Below are 17,590 nucleotides of genomic sequence, written 5' to 3' on the forward strand. Positions count from 1 at the left end.
AACTTTGCACTGAGTTTTAAAGACTGTTACTCTTTCTCTAATTCCCAATCACTTTCATATATCTTTAACCGAGCCTAGATTAGCTATTCTTGTATATGTTCATACAAGAGAAAATAATAATAATTTTCACGAGTAAATGTGAGCACACAGATTAATATTAATACTTGACCTTTTCACTCTTAATGCATTATTTGTTTACCCCAGTCTAAACCTATTTATAACTATCTGTAGTGTCTCTGTTATTACTCATATTTTTGTTAGGGTGTTGTTTTAACCATAGTTATCACAAATGTATAAGTCACTCAAAGTTTGTGAGAAGATTTGTAGCTCGGGTGCTCGTTGTTGTGGTTCTGTTCGCAGAGCTGGGAATTTGTGTTGCAGACGTTTCGTCCCCTGTCTAGGTGACATCCTCAGTGCTTGGGAGCCTCCTGTGATGTTTCCTCCGGCATTTATAATGGCTTGTCTCTGCCACTTCCAGCACACAAACCAACAGCCACTCTCAGACAACAACTCACCAGGACAAAGGACCCGATACCCAGCAAAAGCAAAACCAACGTAGTGTACAAAATCGCATGCAAGGACTGCACAAAATACTACATAGGACAAACAGGAAGACAGCTAACGATCCATATCCATGAGCACCAACTAGCCATGAAACGACACAACCAGCTATCCTTAGTAGCCACACACGCAGATGACAGGCAACATGAATTCGACTGGGACAACACTACTATTATAGGACAAGCCAAACCGAGAACAGCCAGGGAATTCCTAGAGGCATGGCACTCATCCACAGATTCTATCAACAAACACATCGACCTGGACCCAATATACCGGCCACTGCAGCGGACAGCTAGAACTGACAACCGGAAGAGGCAGAGACAAACCACTATAAATGCCGGAGGAAACAACACAGAAGCGCTTCACAGGAGGCTCCCATGTATAAGTTACTGTTGAAGGCGAGAAACGGAAAGATTCAAGCATGATTTTTTTCAACAGTATTACATGGAAGATATGATCAAATTGTCATCCATCTATAGTGGTCCAAACTTTTAACAGATCACCAGATATTTCACAAAAGAACATAGGCTTGGTAAAAATTTGAGAGCGTAATGTTTTGCATGCTATAGAAACTTTGAGATTATTATTTTGTTTTGAGCACCTAGAAAATGTGTCTTTCTAAAATGTGATACTGAGACTTGATTCATTTATTTGATCCCACATTAACAATTAAAATGCTGTAGCGGATGAGATGTTACAATTGTTTCCTATTCATTTTGTTTTCAATGAACTGTCATATGATTAGTGGTAACCGTTTGGTCTGAAGTTTTAATTATGTTCTGCTGTTAGAGTATTCATAATGGCTGATTTTTTTTTCATAATTATTTGGAACTTTTGAATTTTTGAAGAAGTGTTTGCTCCATATTCTTTATACTCAGAATAGGGGTGGCACGTTGGCTCAGCAGTTAGCACTGCTGCCTCACAGCACCAGGGTCCAAGGTTCAATTCCAGCCTCAGGCAGCTGTCAGAGTGGAGTTTGCACATTATCCCTGTGTCTGCGTGGGTTTCCTCTGGGTGCTCCGGTTCCCTCCCACAATCCAAAGATGTGCAGGTCAGGTGAATTGGCCATGCTGAATTGCTCAGTGTTAGGTGCGTTAGTAAGGCTAAATATAGGGTAGGGGAATGGGTTTGGGTGGGTTTCTCTTTGGAGGGGCAGTGTGGACTTGTTGGGCCAAAGGGCCTGTTTCCACACTGTAAAGAATCTAATCTATTATAATACATCAGTTTATAAAAGTAAAGAGTTGCAGATGCTGGATATCAGAAACAAAAGCAGAAATTGCTGGAAAACTTCAGCAGGTCACTAGCCAGGTCAGATCCTACAGAATTCACAAGAAGGGTCATTGGACCCAAAACATGTAACTCTGCTTTCTGTCCACAGATGCTGCCAGACCTGCTGAGTTTTTCCAGCAAGTTTTGTTACTGATACATTTTCTTGTCATTTGTAACTTTGTCATTTTCTTGTAATTTGACATTCTTAACTTTGTCAAAAGGAATTTAAAAACATTTAAATATGTTTTTTAAATTAAAACTATACTTTTTTTAAAAAAGCGCAGATTAATATTGGCAGCATTATTAAAGATCACAGTTATACTGCATAAGTGTTGGATTAAATTGCATCAGCAAAGATAAACTTATATGACTGTTAGTTCATGGAAAATACTGTATGCTAATGAGTAGAATTGGAAAACCATAAAATGAAATAGCGTTTGAAAAGATCATTCTTTAAATTTTGTGACTATTTTCGACAACAGAAATCTTAACAAAAAACCAAAAGAACTGCTGATACCGGAAATCTGAAGGAAAAACAGAAATTGCTGGAAAATCTCAGCAGGTGTGGCACATCTTTAGAGATAAAATCAAAGTGAACATTTCAGGCCCAGTGACCCTTCTTCAGGCTTGATGGTAGTTAAGAAAAAGATGGAATTTATGCAGAAGATAGATTGGGGGAGGGGATAGAACCCAAAGAGAAGAAACACAGTCGGACAAAGAAGTGGATACAAACCAGTCTATGAGATGAATAACTGCTAGTGATAGTTAAGAACTGAAAATGGGTTGCATGTGGCAGCAACCCATGTAATGATAAGGCCTTGTGTGTGGGGGTGGGGAAAGCATGAGGAATGGTGCTCAGGCTCCTGCACCCTCCATCTGCCCCTTCCCCACCATCCTGCTAATCTACCTGCCCAGTTCGCTTTAGGTAACTATCATTGGATTGTAATTCCCTTTAAGTTAAGCTGTTTCTGACTCAACTTCTCACTCATGAACTGAATTTTAAATTGCATTATGTTATAATCACTGGTAGCGAACGTTATACACAGGAGTAATTTATTAAACTTGTCTGATTACCCATTTCCAGATCTAAGATAGCGTACTCCCCGGTTGTCGGCATGTTCTCTCTAAGTCTAGATGAGAGTGGTACTGAAAAAGCACAGCAGGTCAGGCAGCATCCGAGGAGCAGGAAAATCGTGTTTCAGGCAAAATCCCTTCATCAGGAATAGAGGCAGGGTGCCTGCAGAGTGGAGAGTTAACTGAGAGGGGGATGGGGGTGGGGAGAAAGTAGTATAGAGTACAATAGGTGAATGGGGGTGGGGATGGAGGTGATAGGTCAGAGAGGAGGGTGGAGTGGATAGGTGGAAAGGAAGATAGACAGATAGGACAGGCTATGAGGGCGGTGCTGATCTGGAAGGTTGGAGGTGGGGGGAGGGGAAATGAGGAAACTGGTGAAATCCATATTGGGGTTAAAGTGTTCCGAGGCAGAAGATGAGGCATTCTTTCTTCAGGCGTCGAGTGGTGAGGGAGCGATGGTGGAGGAGGCCCAGGGCCTGCATGTCCTCTGCAGAGTGGGAGGGGGAGTTGAAATGTTGGGCTACAGGGCGGTGGGGTTGATTGGTGCGGGTGTCCCGGAGATGTTCCCTAAAGCACTCTGCTAGGAGGCGTCCAGTCTCCCCAGTGTAAAGGAGACTGCATCAGGATCAACGGACACAATAAATGATATTAGTGGATGTGCAGGTAAAACTTTGGATGTGGAAGGCTCCTTTGGGGCCTTGGATGGAGGTGAGGGAGGAGGTGTGGGCAAAGGTTTTGCAATTCCTGCGGTAGCAGGGGAGGGTGTCAGGAAGGGAGGGTGTGTTAGGAGGCATGGATCTGACCAGGTAGTCACGGAACGAACGTCTTTGCGGAAAGCGGAAATGGGTGGGGAGGGAAATATATCCCTGGTGGTTGGGTTCATTTGGAGGTGGCGGGAATATCATCGGATGATGTGGTTTATGTGAAGGTTGGTAGGGTGGAAGGTGAGCATCAGGGGGATTCTGTCCTTGTTACGGTTGGAGGGGTGGGGTTTGAGGGCGGAGGGGCAGGATTTAGATGAGATGTGTTGGAGGGCATCTTTAACCACGTGGGAAGGGAAATTGCGGTCTCTAATGAAGGAGGCCATCTGGTGTGTTCTGTGGTGGAACTGGTCCTCCTGGGAGCAGATACAGCGGAGGCGGAGGAATTGGGAATACGAGATGGCATTTTTGCGGGAGGTGGGGTGGGAAGAGGTGTAATCCAGGTAACTGTGGGAGTCGGTGGGTTTGTAAAGAATGTCAGTGTCAAGTCGGTCGTCATCAATGGAGATGGAGAGGTCCAGGAAGGGGAGGGAGGTATCAGAGATGGTCCAGGTGAATTTAATGTCGGGATAGAATGTGTTGGTGAAGTTGATGAATTGCTCAACCTCCTCGCGGGAGCAGGAGGTGGCACCAATACAGTCATCAATGTAGCGAAGGAAGAGGTGGAGAGTGGTGCTGGTGTAACTACGGAAGATGGACTGTTCTACTTAGCCAACTGAGAGATAGGCATAGCTGGGGCCCAGGTGGGTGCCCATGGCTACCCCTTTGGTTTGGAGGAAGTGGGAGGATTCGAAGGAGAAATTGTTAAGGGTGAGGACTAGTTCAGCCAAACGAATGAGTGTGTTTTTGGAAAGGTACTGTTGGGGACTTCGGGAGAGGAAGGAACGGTGGGCTTGGAGGCCCTGGTCATGGCGGATGGAGGTGTAGAGGGATTGGATGTTCATGGTGAAGATGAGGCATTGGGGGCCGGGAAAACGGAAGTCTTGGAGGAGGTGGAGGGTCTGGGTGGTGTTTTGAACATATGAGGGGAGTTCCTGGACTAGGGGGGAATAGGACAATGCCAAGGTAGGTGGAGATGAGTTTGGTGGGGCAGGAGCATGCTGAGACAATGGGTCGGCCAGGGTGGTCAGGCTTGTGGATCTTGGGAAGGAGGTAGAATCGGGCGGTGCAGGGTTCCCGGACTATGAGGTTGGAAGCTGTGGGTGAGAGATATCCTGAGGTAATGAGGTTCTGTATGGTCTTGGAGATGACGGTTTGGTGATGGGGGGGTGGAGTCATGGTCGAGGGGGCGGTAGGAGGAGGTGTCTTTGAGTTGGCGTCTGGCTTATGTGGTGTAGAGGTCAGTGTGCCAAACTACCACTGCACCCCCATTGACAGAACCCCCCTGGTGCTCACCTTCTACTCTACCAACCTTCGCAATAACCACATCATCTGACGACATTTCTGCCACCTCTAAACAGACCCCACCACCAGGGATATATTTCCCTCCCCCACCCATTTCCGCTTTCCGCAAAGACCGTTCCCTCTGTGATTACCTGGTCAGGTCCACGTCCCCTAACAACCCACTGTCCCCTGCCAACGCAGGAATTGCAAAACCTGCGCCCACACCTCCCCCCTCACTTCCATCCAAGGCCCCAGAGGAGCCTTCCACATCCATCAAAGTTTTACTTGCACATCCCCTAATATCTTTTATTGAATCTATTGTTCCTGATGCGGTATCCTCTACATTGGGGAGACTGGACACCTCCTTGCAGAGCGCTTCAGGGAACATCTCCGGGACACCCGCACCAATGAATCCCACCGTCCTGTGGCTCAACATTTCAACTCTCTGTCCCACTCTGCTGAGGACATGCAGGTCCTGGGCCGCCTCCACCACAGCTTCCTCACCACTCGACGCCTGGAGGAAGAACGCCTCATCTTCCGCCTCGGAACACTTCAACCCCATGGCATCAATGTGGATTTCACCAGTTTCCTCATTTCCCCTTCCCCCATCTCACCCCAGCTCCAACCTCCCAGCTCCACCCTTCCAGCTCAGCACTGCCCTCTTGACCTGTCATACCTGCCTATCTTCCTTTCCACCTATCCACTCCACCCTCCTCTCTGACCAAACGCCTTTATCTCCACCCCCATTCACCCATTGTACTCTTTGCTAGTTTCCCCCACCCTCCTCTCTGACCTATCACCTCCATCCCCACCCCCATTCACCTATTGTACTCTATGCTACTTTCTCCCTACCCCCACCCTGCTCTCATTTATCTCTCCACTCTGCAGGCACCCTGCCTCTATTCCTGATGAAGGGCTTTTGCCTGAAACGTCGATTTTCCTGCTCCTCAGATGCTGCCTGACCTGCTGTGTTTTTCCAGAACCAATCTAGACTCTGATTTCCAGCATCTGCAGTCCTTGTTTTTACCTGCGTTCTCTCTAATGCTATCCCTGATGCACTCTCTGAGTCTGTGTCAAAGCAACTATTTGTTTAACCAAACCAACATGATTAAAATCACCCATAATTACTGTTCTTTTTTTTATATCTTATTTCCCTTGCTGTTTTTACCTCTGCCCAAATGAAAGCTACATCATCTGAGCCTAGAATGTCTCTCATAACTGTCCTCATTTCATCTCTTATTAACAGTACTACACCACCACCTTTAACATCCTTCCCTTTGGAAGATTAAGTTCACAGTTTGTATTTCCTTGTATCCGTGCTTCTGTAACGGCTATGACATCACATTCATTTATCTCGATTTACTATGTTACTTGTTTTGTCTATCCTATTCTGCGTGCTTCATACATTAAGATACAAAGCTTTTAACTTTGTTATTGAATTTCTCTACACTTCTGTGGTTCATTGGTATGGTGTAACACTTGCAAACCCTGTCCTTTCGATTTATATTCTGGTGACAATCAGGCCCATCACTAACCTGGAACTCTACCTTCTCCTTTACCTTTTTACTTTAAAGCCCTATCTACAGATCTAGTTTATGATTCACCAGCACTCTGGTCCACGCATTGGTTTCTGTAAGATCCCTACTCATTCCTCTGAACTCCAGCAAATATAATGCTAACCAATTCATCTTTTCCTTATGTATTCAGGCCAAACTTGGCAGTGCAAAAGAAAGATTTCATTGCTAATTTCAAAGATAATTTTGTGTTCAACATGTAATTCACCCACCCTTTCAAACACCACAGTGTGTAGCATAACAAATTCGAATAGAAAATCATTGAAAGTCAAAGCATTTTTGTGAATGAAGAATACAACTATTGAGGGATCATTACCACAGATTGCAGCATTAATAGGTTGCATTATAAACAGTGCAAAGTTGATAATTTGATGAGACTGGGAATACTGTGCAGAAGAGAGTGAAGATGCTGCTGCTTCATAACATACAAACTAGGAACAGAAGTAAGCAACTCTGTCCCTCAAGCCTGGTCCTCCATTTAACTCGATCAACTCACCTTGGCGCCAACTCCCCTTTCCTGCCTGTTCTCCATAACCCTTCAACCCATTGCTAATTAAAAAGTCTTATCTCCTCTTTAAATTTATGTAATGTCCCAAAATTTGCTGTAATCTGAGGTAGTGAATTCCACAGATAGAGACTCTCTAAGAGAAGTAATTTCTCCTTTAAAACTGTTTTAAATCTGCTTCCCCTTATCTTAATACTATGACCTCTTGTTCTAGATTGCTGTACATCAGGAGATATTCTTTCTTTCAATTGTATCTCCTCTTGTTCTTCTAAACTCCAGACGTATTGGCCTAAACTACTCGATCTGCCCTCATAAGACAAACCTCTTATCTTTGGAGTCAATCATGCGATTCTCCTCTGAACTGCCTCCAATGGAGTTGCATTCCCTCTCAAGTGCGGAGACCAAAATTGTATATAATACACCAGGTGTGGTCCTCCAAATACGCTTATAGTGAAGCAACACTTTTCTACTTTTGTACTCTATTCCTTCAGTAATAAATACCAAAATTCATTTGCCTTCCTTATTACCTGCTGTACCTGCAAGCTGGTTTTCTGATATTCATGCATGAGGACACCCAGATCCCTCTGGACCAAAACACCCTAAAGTTTTGCTCCAGTTGGATAACAAGTTGCCTTTCTATTCCTCCAACAAAAATGAATAACTTTACATTTATCCATGGTTAAACTTTACTAATTTACCTAACCCAATCATATCAATTTGTAAATGTCTTATTTCTTCATCTCAACTGATTTTAGTGTCACCTGTAAATTTGCTTTCCCTGTATCCAGATTATTAACATCACCTTTAAATAGTTGGGATTGGAGCATTGAACCCTGTCGCAGTCATCAAGTCTTAAAGATGTACAGCATGGAAATAGGTACAACTTGTCCATACCAACCAGATATCCTAAATTATCTAGTCCCATTTACTAGCATTTAAATGTAATTGTACCAGCCTCTACCATCTCTGCCAGCGCATTCCATATACACACACCACCCTGTATGTGAAAATATTGCCTCTTAGGTCCTTTTTAAGTCTTTCCCCTCTCACCTTAAACTTATGCGCTCTAGTTTTAGACTCCCCTGACCTGGGGAAAAGACTTTGACTTTTAATCGTATCCATGCCCTTCATGATTTTATAAACTTTTGTAAGGTCACCCCACAGTTTACGACTCTCCAGAGAAAGTAGACTCCACTTATTCCGCCTCTCCCAGTAGCTCAGATTCTGGCAATATCCTTGCAGATCTATTCTGTACCCTTTCAAGTTTTGCAACATCTTTCCTATAGCAAGGAAACCAGATTGAACATAGTATTTCAAAAGTGGCCCCACCAATGTCCTGTACAGCAATAATATGACCTGCTCTTGTAGTCACTGTGTTTATGTGGTGAGCTGCTGGTCAATGATAAACCCAAGAATGTTGACAGTGGGGGATTCAATGATGGTAATACCTTTGAATGTCAATGGGTGGTGGTTAGAGTGTTTCTTATTGTTGATGGTCATTGTCTGGCATTTGTGTGGCACAAATGTTACTTGCCACTTGTTGACCCAAGCCTGGATATTGTCCAGATCTTGTTGCATTTGAGCACAGACTGCTTCAGGATCTGAGGAGTCATGAATGGTGCTGAACACTGTTCAATCATCAGTGTGAACATCCCCACTTCTGACCTTATGACAGAGGGAAGGTCGTTGCTGAAACAGCTGAAGATTGTTGGGCTGGGGGCACTACCCTGAGAGGGACTCCTGCAGAGATTTCCTGGAGCTGAGATGATTGACCCTCCACAACCAGAATCATCATCCTTTGTGCTAGTTATGGCTCTAACAAGTGGAGTGTTTGATTCCAGTTTTGCCAGGGCTCCTTGATGCCGTACTCTGTCAAATGCAGCTTTGATGTCAAGGGCTGTTGCTGTCATCTCACCTCTAGAATTCAGTTCTTTTGTCTATGTTTGAACCAAGGCTGTAATGAGATCAGGAGCTGAGTGACCCTGGCAAAACCCAAACTAGGTGTCACTGAGCAGGTTGTTGCTGAGCAGCAGGTGCTGCTTGATAGCACTGTTGACGACCCCTTTCATCACTTTACTGATGATGGAGAGTCGACTGATCAGGTGGTAATTGGCCAGGTTGGATTTGTCCTGCTTTTTGTGTACAGAACATACCTAGGCAATTTTCTGCATTGTTGGGGAGATGTCAATGTTGTAATTTTACTGGAAGAGTTTGGTGAGGGGAGCAGCAAGTTCTGGAGGACATGTCTTCAGTACTACTGGTGGAATGTTATCAGGGCCCATTGCCTTTGCAGTATCCAGTGTGTCCAGCCATTTCTTGATATCATGAGGATAGAATCAAATTGCCTGGAGACTGGTATCTGTGATGCTGGGAACCACTGGAGGAGCCTGAGATGGATCATCCACTTGGCACTTGTGACTGAAGATTATTGTGAATGCATCAGCCTTATCTTTTGCACTGAATTGCTGGGCTCCTCCATCATTGAGGATGGGGATATTTGTGGAACCTCCTCCTCCAGTGAGTTGTTTAATTGTCCACCACCATTCATGACTGGATGTGGAAGGACTGCAGAGCTTAGGTCTGATCCATTGGTTGTGGGATCGCTTAGCTCTGTCTATTAATTGCTGTTTATGCTGTTTGGCATGCAGTAGTCCTGTTTGGTAGCTTCACGAGGTTGACACCTCATTTTTAGGTATGCCTAATGCTGCTCCTGGCATGCCCTCCTGTACTGTCCATTGAACCAGAGTTGATTCCCTGACTTCATGGTAATGGTTGAGTGGGGGAATATGCCAGGCTATGAGTTTGCAGATTGTGCTGGAATACAGTTCTGCTGCTGTTGATGAATCCGAGCATGCTGATATTTTAAATGTCCTGTTATTTCTTAGAATCATAGAGTTGTACAGCATGGAAACCGACCCTTAGGTTCAATGCATCCATGTCAACCAGATATCCTGAACTAATCTAGTCCCATTTGCCAATACTTGGTCCATTTCCCTTGAAACCTTTTCTATTTATATACCCATCCAGATATGTTTTAAAAGTTGCAATTGTACCAGCCTCCACCAATTCCTCTGGCAGCTCATTCCATACACACACCAATCTCTATGAAAAAGTTGCCCCTTAGGTCCTTTTTAAATCTTTCCCCTTTCCTCTTAACCTGTGCCCTCTAGTTCTGGACACCCCTACCTCAGGGAGAGGTCCTCATCTTTTTACCCTATTCATATCACTCATGATTTTATAAACCTCTATAAGTTCACCCCTCAGCCTCCAGGGAAAACAGCCCCAGCCTATTCAGTCTGCCCTTAGAGCTCAACCCCTCCAACCCTGACAACATCCTTGTTTGTCTTTTCTGAACCTCTTCAAGTTTCACAATGTCTTTCCAGTAGGAGAAAGACCAAAATTGCGCACACTATTCCAAAAGTGGCCTAACCAATGTCCTATACAACTACAACATGGCCTTTCAATCCTACACTCGATGCTGTGACCAAACATACCAAACACCACCTTCACTATCCTATCTACCTGTGACTCCACTTCCAAGACACTATGAACTGCCCTCCAGGTTCTGTTTGTTCAGCAACGCTCCCCAGGATATTACCATTACATGTATACGTTCTGCCCTGATTTGCCATTCCAAAATGCAGAACCTCACATTTATCTGAATTAAACTCCATCTGCCACTCCTCGGCCCAGTGCCCCATCTGATCAAAATCCCATTCTACTCTGAGGTAGCCTCCTTCACTGCCCACTACACCTCCAATTTTGGTGTCATCTGCAAGCTTACTAACCATACCAATGATGAAAAGCAGTGGACCCAGCACTGATCCTTGTGGCACATCAGTGGTCACAGGCCTCCAGTCTGAAAGGCAACCCTCCACCACCAGTTTCTGTCTTCTACCTTCAAGCTAATTCTGTATCCAAATGGGTGGATCTCCCTGTCTTCCATGTGATCTAACGTTGCCAACCAGTCTACCATGAGGAACCTTGTTGAATGCCTTGCTGAAGTCCATATAGATCACTTCCACCGCTCTGACCTCATCAATCCTCTTTATTACTTCTTCAAAAAACTCAATCAAATAATTGAGACGTGATTTCCCATGCCATGTTGACGACTTCTAATCAGTCCTCGCCTTTCCAAATAAATCCTGTCCCTCAAGATTCCCTCCAACAACTTGCCCACCACTGATGTCAGACTCACTAGTCCATGGCTTTTTCTTACCACCTTTCTTAATAGTGGCACTATGTTAGCCTTCCAGTCTTCCAGCACCTTGTCTGTGACTATTGATGATACAAGTATCTCAGCAAGGGACCCAGCAATGCTTTCCCTAGCTTCCCACAGAGTTCTGGGTTCATCTGATCAGGTCCTGGGGATTTATACACCTTTATGCATTTTAAGACATCCAGCACTTCCTCGTCAGTAATATGGACATTTTTCAATATGTCATCATCTATTTCCCCACATCTGTAAGTTCCATATCCTTCTCTACAGTAAACACTGACGCAAAATACTTGTTTAGTATCTCCTGCAGTTCCACACATAGGCTGTCTTGCTGACCTTTGAGGAACCCTATTCGCTCCCTAGTTACCCTTTTGTCCTTGATGTATTTATAAATAAAATCCCTTTGGATTCTCCTTAAATCTATTTGCCAAAGCTGTTTAATATCCCCTTTTTGTCCTCTTTATTTCCCTCTTAAGTATACTCCTACAGCCTTTATGATTTGGAGATGCCGGTGTTGGACTGGGGAGTATAAAGTTAAAAATCTCACAACCAGGTTATAGTCCAACAGGTTTAATTGGAATTACTAGCTTTCAGAGCGCTGCTCCTTCATCAGGCTGATTTCTTGCCTAATACCGTCAAAATTGGCCTTCCTCCAATTTAGAACTTCAACTTTTAGATCCGGTCTATCCTTTTCCATCACTATTTAAAACTAATAGAATTATGGTCACTGTCCCCAAAGTGCTCCCCCACTGATACCTCCGTCACCTGCCCTGCTTTAATTCCCAAGAGTAGGTTAAATTTTGCACTTTTTCCTGTAGATACATCCACATACTGAATCAGAAGATTTTCTTGTACACACTAAACAAATTGCTCTCCATCTAAGCCCTTATTACTGGGGCAGTCCCAGTCTATATTTGGAAGGTTAAACCCCCCCTACCGTACCCTCCCTATTATCCTTACAGATAACTGAGATCTCTTAGAAATTAGTTTGATTTAATTGGGTTTATTAGTTTCTAAATTTCCCTCTGTCTGTTAAGGTCATCGTCCTTTTCTTATTTCTCAGTTCCATGCAAATAACTTCTCTGGATGTATTGCCAGCAATGTCCTCCCTAAGTACAGCAGTAATGTTAATCCTTATCAAAAGTGCCGCTCCCCCTCCTCTCTTGCTTCCCCAACCACCCCCGCCCCTCTCTCTTCCAGCCTTCCCATAGTATTTGTATTCTGGAACATTAACAAATGGATTTTACCAATTTCCCAATGACATGTTAAACAAATTGGTCTATAGATCCCTACCTTTTGCTCCCACCTTTTCTGAATAACCATGTTATTTTAGCATTTTTTCCAATCCATAGGTTGACCACTTGCTGATTAAAATATTGTATCTACAAATGAGGTTTGAATTTACTCGGCTTAGAATGAGGGGAACACTTTCTGCTTCACTTGTCTTAAACAAGAAAAAATTGTTTATGTAGCTCAATAATATCATGCAATCCTTCATAATAAAGACATCAATCTACTTCCTGCAACCCTCAATCATTTAGATTGCTCTCAAATATACCCTATCAATACCTGCAGTAGCCATTTTTGTTGTGTGATAACAAACTAAGCAATATTTCAAGTGAGGTCACACAAATGACTTAAAAAGTGGCAGGATTCCCTCATTATCTCTCTTCAACATTGACTTTGAAAGCTATGCCAACTACACTGCCACAGATTATTTGCAATCTCGGATATTCTCTATACCAGATAATTTTCAAGTTCTTAATTAAGAAAAGTTGGTCACGCTTTGATTTTAGCTCATGATTGGTAAAAAATGCAGAGAAAGTGGTAATTCATGTTAGAAATCATGATTTTTCCCACTGCTTTTAGTTGGTCGTTCAGTCTGCTAAGAGGTAGAGAGAACCCGAAAATGGTGAGAATGTCAGTTTATAGAGTGCCTATGTCCTCCCGTTTCCGTGATATTTGACCTGTGGTGGTGAAGATGGGGAATATTCCTCCCACCTAATGGCCAATTGTGGTGCTTAAAAGAGTAATTAAGGGCTCCTTATTGCTCAAATGGTAAAGGCTAACACGAGGGGACATAGCTCTAAATTGAGGGGTGATAGATTTAGAATAGATATTAGGGGTAGTTTCTTCACTCAGAGTCATAGGGGTGTGAAACAGCCTGCCTGTAACAGTAATAGATTCCTCGACATTAAGGGCATTTAAATGGGCACTGGACATTCATATGGATAATAATGGAACGGTGTAGGTTAGATGGGCATCAGATTATTTTCACAGGTCGGTGCCACATCGAGGGCCGAAGGGCTTGTATTGTGCTGTTATGTTCTATACTGTTTCCATTTTATCAGGGGTGGGTGTGTTCTCCACCATATTGGAAAGACCACTTGGTGAACCCAGGAATTCTTCATAATCAAGTATTCTGTGGCCCATTGAGGAGTTTTCAGATAACAATGGATGCCCTCACTGCTATATTCCATTATCTTCAAACACCCTTACTAGGATCTGCTTGACTAGCTTTAATGATCCCAGACTCCACTTTTTCGATGTGGCGCTAAAGAGTTCCAATTGTCTGGAAGCTCTTGAAGGTTGACTTCTGTAGTTTTGAAAGGACAGGAGCCCCAGTGGCGATTAATTGAATGCTAGATTGGCCTAAAATGTGATTGGGTGGTGGTCAAAAAATGGCCTGTGCGAAATTACCCTTGTGTCTTCAGCCCATTGATGGGAACCCTAACACCCTGACTGAATTCAGTCATTGTTTAATTCAGTCTGGAGGTAAACATTTGTTTGTTTCTGCTGTGCAGACTTTCATTGAGTCTTGGGGACTGTGCGTTATTACGTGTATGATGTATGCATCATTCTGTAATGATAGTACTAAAGAAATCCATGAGAATCAAACCCATTGAGCTACCTGCCTGGTGGATCATAAGTCTGGAGTGAATCTCAATTAAATCTGCATGGTGCCACTTAAAGTAGCTATGTGAACCAATTTTTTCCTTGAGTCTCTTATGGCTCAAAGCCTGTGCTATTAAATGTGCTGCTGATAGGATAACATGCAAAGGATTAACAGTACCTTTTTATTAACATACCTATTACAACCTAGGGTAGCCAGATGATATTTCTATCTCATTCAAAATGTGGTAAATACCACACTGTCTGGTTGTTACATTAAACAACAACAAGTTTTATTTACAAATTAGGTTGTTACAGTAGCATAAAAAATAACAAATAATGAGATTGATTGAATTCATGAAGCGCAAAATTAATTTTGGCAGAATTTTGAGAGCCTTTTGGCACCAAGTCTTTCATTTTACAGTGCACTGATTCCTTGTGGGTCAGAAGACATTTCTACAAATTGCACAGCACTGAAGTACAAAAATGATGGTTGTCATCAGGGCAAGTTTTAGCCACATGAATTTGGCTGTTTTTAAAAAAAAAGATGTCATTCCACCATCGACTGTTACTCTGCACTGGCCACTGCAGGGGAGAAACTCAAGGTTCACCAGGTGCACTCCTCCCACTGCAGAGGACTCATCCACCACTGATAAAATGTCATCAAGGGCAGAAAGCTCTTAATTAGCCACTTAAGTAGTACAGTTAGTCTCTGGATGTGATGATCTTCCTCACTTACTATGTCAACCGTAAAATGCTGCTGTATGGGAGGACATGGACAGCTTTAAACCCTGCCTTCCCTTACCATTTTATAGGGCTCAAGATAATATATTTAGCTTAAAATGCACATAGTTCCTCTAAAAATCATATACACTGCATCAGGTTGGTACTGCTAACATGATTTGGCTAGGAATTAATATCTAGACATATCAGTACTACTATCTTCCAAACTGACCATGTGAATCCACAAAATCTTATTATCAGCTTTGTATCATTGAATTGAATTAAATTAGCTTTATTGTCACACGTATTGAAATGTGTAAAATGAAAAGTTTTCAAGTCGCCATTTGCAGTGCCATCTTAGGTACAAGGAATTGAGATACAGATTCTTCAGTAAAAGTTCTTCAGAGGAAAAAATATTAGAAAAATAAAGAATTACAAAGTCCAGCATTGCAGATCATAGGATTAGAAAATAGTGAAATATAAAGTTCAGAACAACGTTTCTTATATCTCCTGATACATTTAAAAAGTGTCCCACTTTTATAGGACAATTGAACCAGTACAGATGGATGTTAAATTAGATTAGATTCCCTACAGTATGAAAACAGGCCCTTTAGCCCAACAAGTCCATGTTGACCCTTCGAAGAGTGACTCACCCAGATCTATTCCCCTACCCTATATTTACCCCTAACCTGACAATTTAGCATGGCCAATACACCTGAGCTGCATATCTTTGGATTGTGGGAGGAAACCAGAGCACCCGGAGGAAACCCCCACAAACATGGGGAGCATGTGCAAACTCCACACAGACAGTCGCCCAAGGTGGAAAACAAACCTGGATCCCTGGCGCTGTGAGGCAGTAGTGCCAATCACTGAGCCACTGTGCTGCCCCATTACTTTTAAAGATGTTCATCCTTCACAGGTAGACCTACCACCCAGCTATGCCCTCGTTTTCTGATCTGATGTTAACTTGGAATGGTACTTATTAATTATGTGACATTTTAGTACTCTTGTTGGTTTTTTCCTCCACATTGCTGTCAAAGAACAGCATACCTGTGCATCGGTATGGAAGATGATCAACTACTTCCCAGGGTTTGAATTTTCTTCACTATATTGATTTTATACATTTTCCCATTGAAACAGCCCTCCACTTTTAAAATAATGGCCTTCCAACAATGCCAACATCCCATGAAACAATTGAAACATAAAGTTCATCGATATTTGGGAAGTTTGTATGACTGTTACCAGATACTAGAATCCTAAAGCATAGTACCTTAGCTTGTTTGCATTGAGTTTGTAGCTGTGTCTTGTATACAGGGATTCAGATATATTTAAAGAACATAAAAAGAACAATTAAAGTGAAGTAACCTTTGTTATGTTTGTGATATTTAAAGCTATGATGTTATTGTTTTTGAGCCATAACCAGAAACCTGCATATTTAAGATGATGTGGACCATTAAAAATGCATTGTTTTTCATTTCAAGTCACTTACCTATAAATGATGCACGCACTGTTTCGACAGGTGTCACAGTTTGCAGTATCCTGTCCTGTTCGATAGGAAAGTCTGTGAAGAGAAGGGTGCATGTTATATACTAAAAGGACATTAATTAGTTTTTAGGCAAGAATTAAAATGTACAGAAATGTTTACATTTTATTTATTGATTTCCAGTTAATATTGAAATATTAAAATACCACTCGTTAATATTATTTATCAATGTTTTAATTTTAACTTATAGTTTTAAACTGACTAATCACAATTATCTCTTCAATTTTTGGAACAGAAAAATAACCTTTTATTTGTTTGTATTTAAATAATGATTTAATTTCTTTTTCATGCTACAGATAAGATAAAGTATGTTTAAGACTATTGCAAGCAGCATCCTTTTGACTCGTAGCAAATTATTTGTCAGTATGTTTGTAACTTTTTAAAATATTAAAATATATGTCGACACAGTTATAGAATAAAGGATCAGTATTCGCATTAACGTACAGAATGTAAAGAGGTTCTGTTCTCTTAAGATTAATGTTGGAATGTTGGAATGTGTATAACATTGAAGAATGTGTCGTCTTTTTCATTTTGCCCAGCAGTAAATGGCCAAATGTACTCTGAGAGATGTTTGGGTTTGGAGTCTAGCCATGTTTCATTTCTTTCCATTTGGTACGATATTTGCTCAGGAGAGATGTATTCTTGTTCTAAGTTATAACTTCCTATCTTTGTCACAGTGCAATATTAGATAAGAAATGAATTTTTTTTTTTATTCATCTTTGCCTTAGTATCCAGTTTACAATTGCAGTAAAGATTTTTGATTTCACTGATGCAACATCTGATGCATTTATTTAGGCTGTTTAGAGAACCAATTAAATGCCTCCAATTAACAAGTAGGCCACTGTTGTTTACCAATATAGGGAGGCAGCAAACATCTACATCCATTTTGTTGGATGTAGATGTTTGTAAAAGAAGTTCTTTCATTTTTATTTTAAAATGAATTTTGTTGCCACCTCCAACCGCAATGCATTCGTCAAGTGCTTTCAGAATTTTCAGATTTTATCTTCACTGAAGCATTGCTAGAGTTTTAGCTGTCGTAAGTAATCGTATAAAATTAAATGTGGTCACGAAAAGCCATCATTCTAA

General features: G+C 42.1%; 2 protein-coding genes across 6 annotated transcripts in view; one reads left to right on the plus strand and one right to left on the minus strand.

The window, feature by feature from the left end:
• dock1 (dedicator of cytokinesis 1) overlaps positions 1-17,590 on the plus strand; it is a 577,688-nt gene that overhangs the window by 243,677 nt on the left and 316,421 nt on the right. The gene's annotated exons all lie outside the window — the stretch shown is intronic.
• Positions 1-17,590, minus strand: part of LOC140463521 (inhibitory synaptic factor 2A) — a 54,490-nt gene that overhangs the window by 22,921 nt on the left and 13,979 nt on the right. Inside the window, exon 3 of the mRNA XM_072557592.1 lies at positions 16,451-16,522. Coding sequence (XP_072413693.1) covers positions 16,451-16,522 — 72 coding nt within the window. The remainder of the gene's footprint in view (positions 1-16,450; positions 16,523-17,590) is intronic.

The sequence above is a fragment of the Chiloscyllium punctatum genome, chromosome 38, assembly GCF_047496795.1.
Source record: "Chiloscyllium punctatum isolate Juve2018m chromosome 38, sChiPun1.3, whole genome shotgun sequence".
Taxonomy (NCBI): domain Eukaryota; kingdom Metazoa; phylum Chordata; class Chondrichthyes; order Orectolobiformes; family Hemiscylliidae; genus Chiloscyllium; species Chiloscyllium punctatum.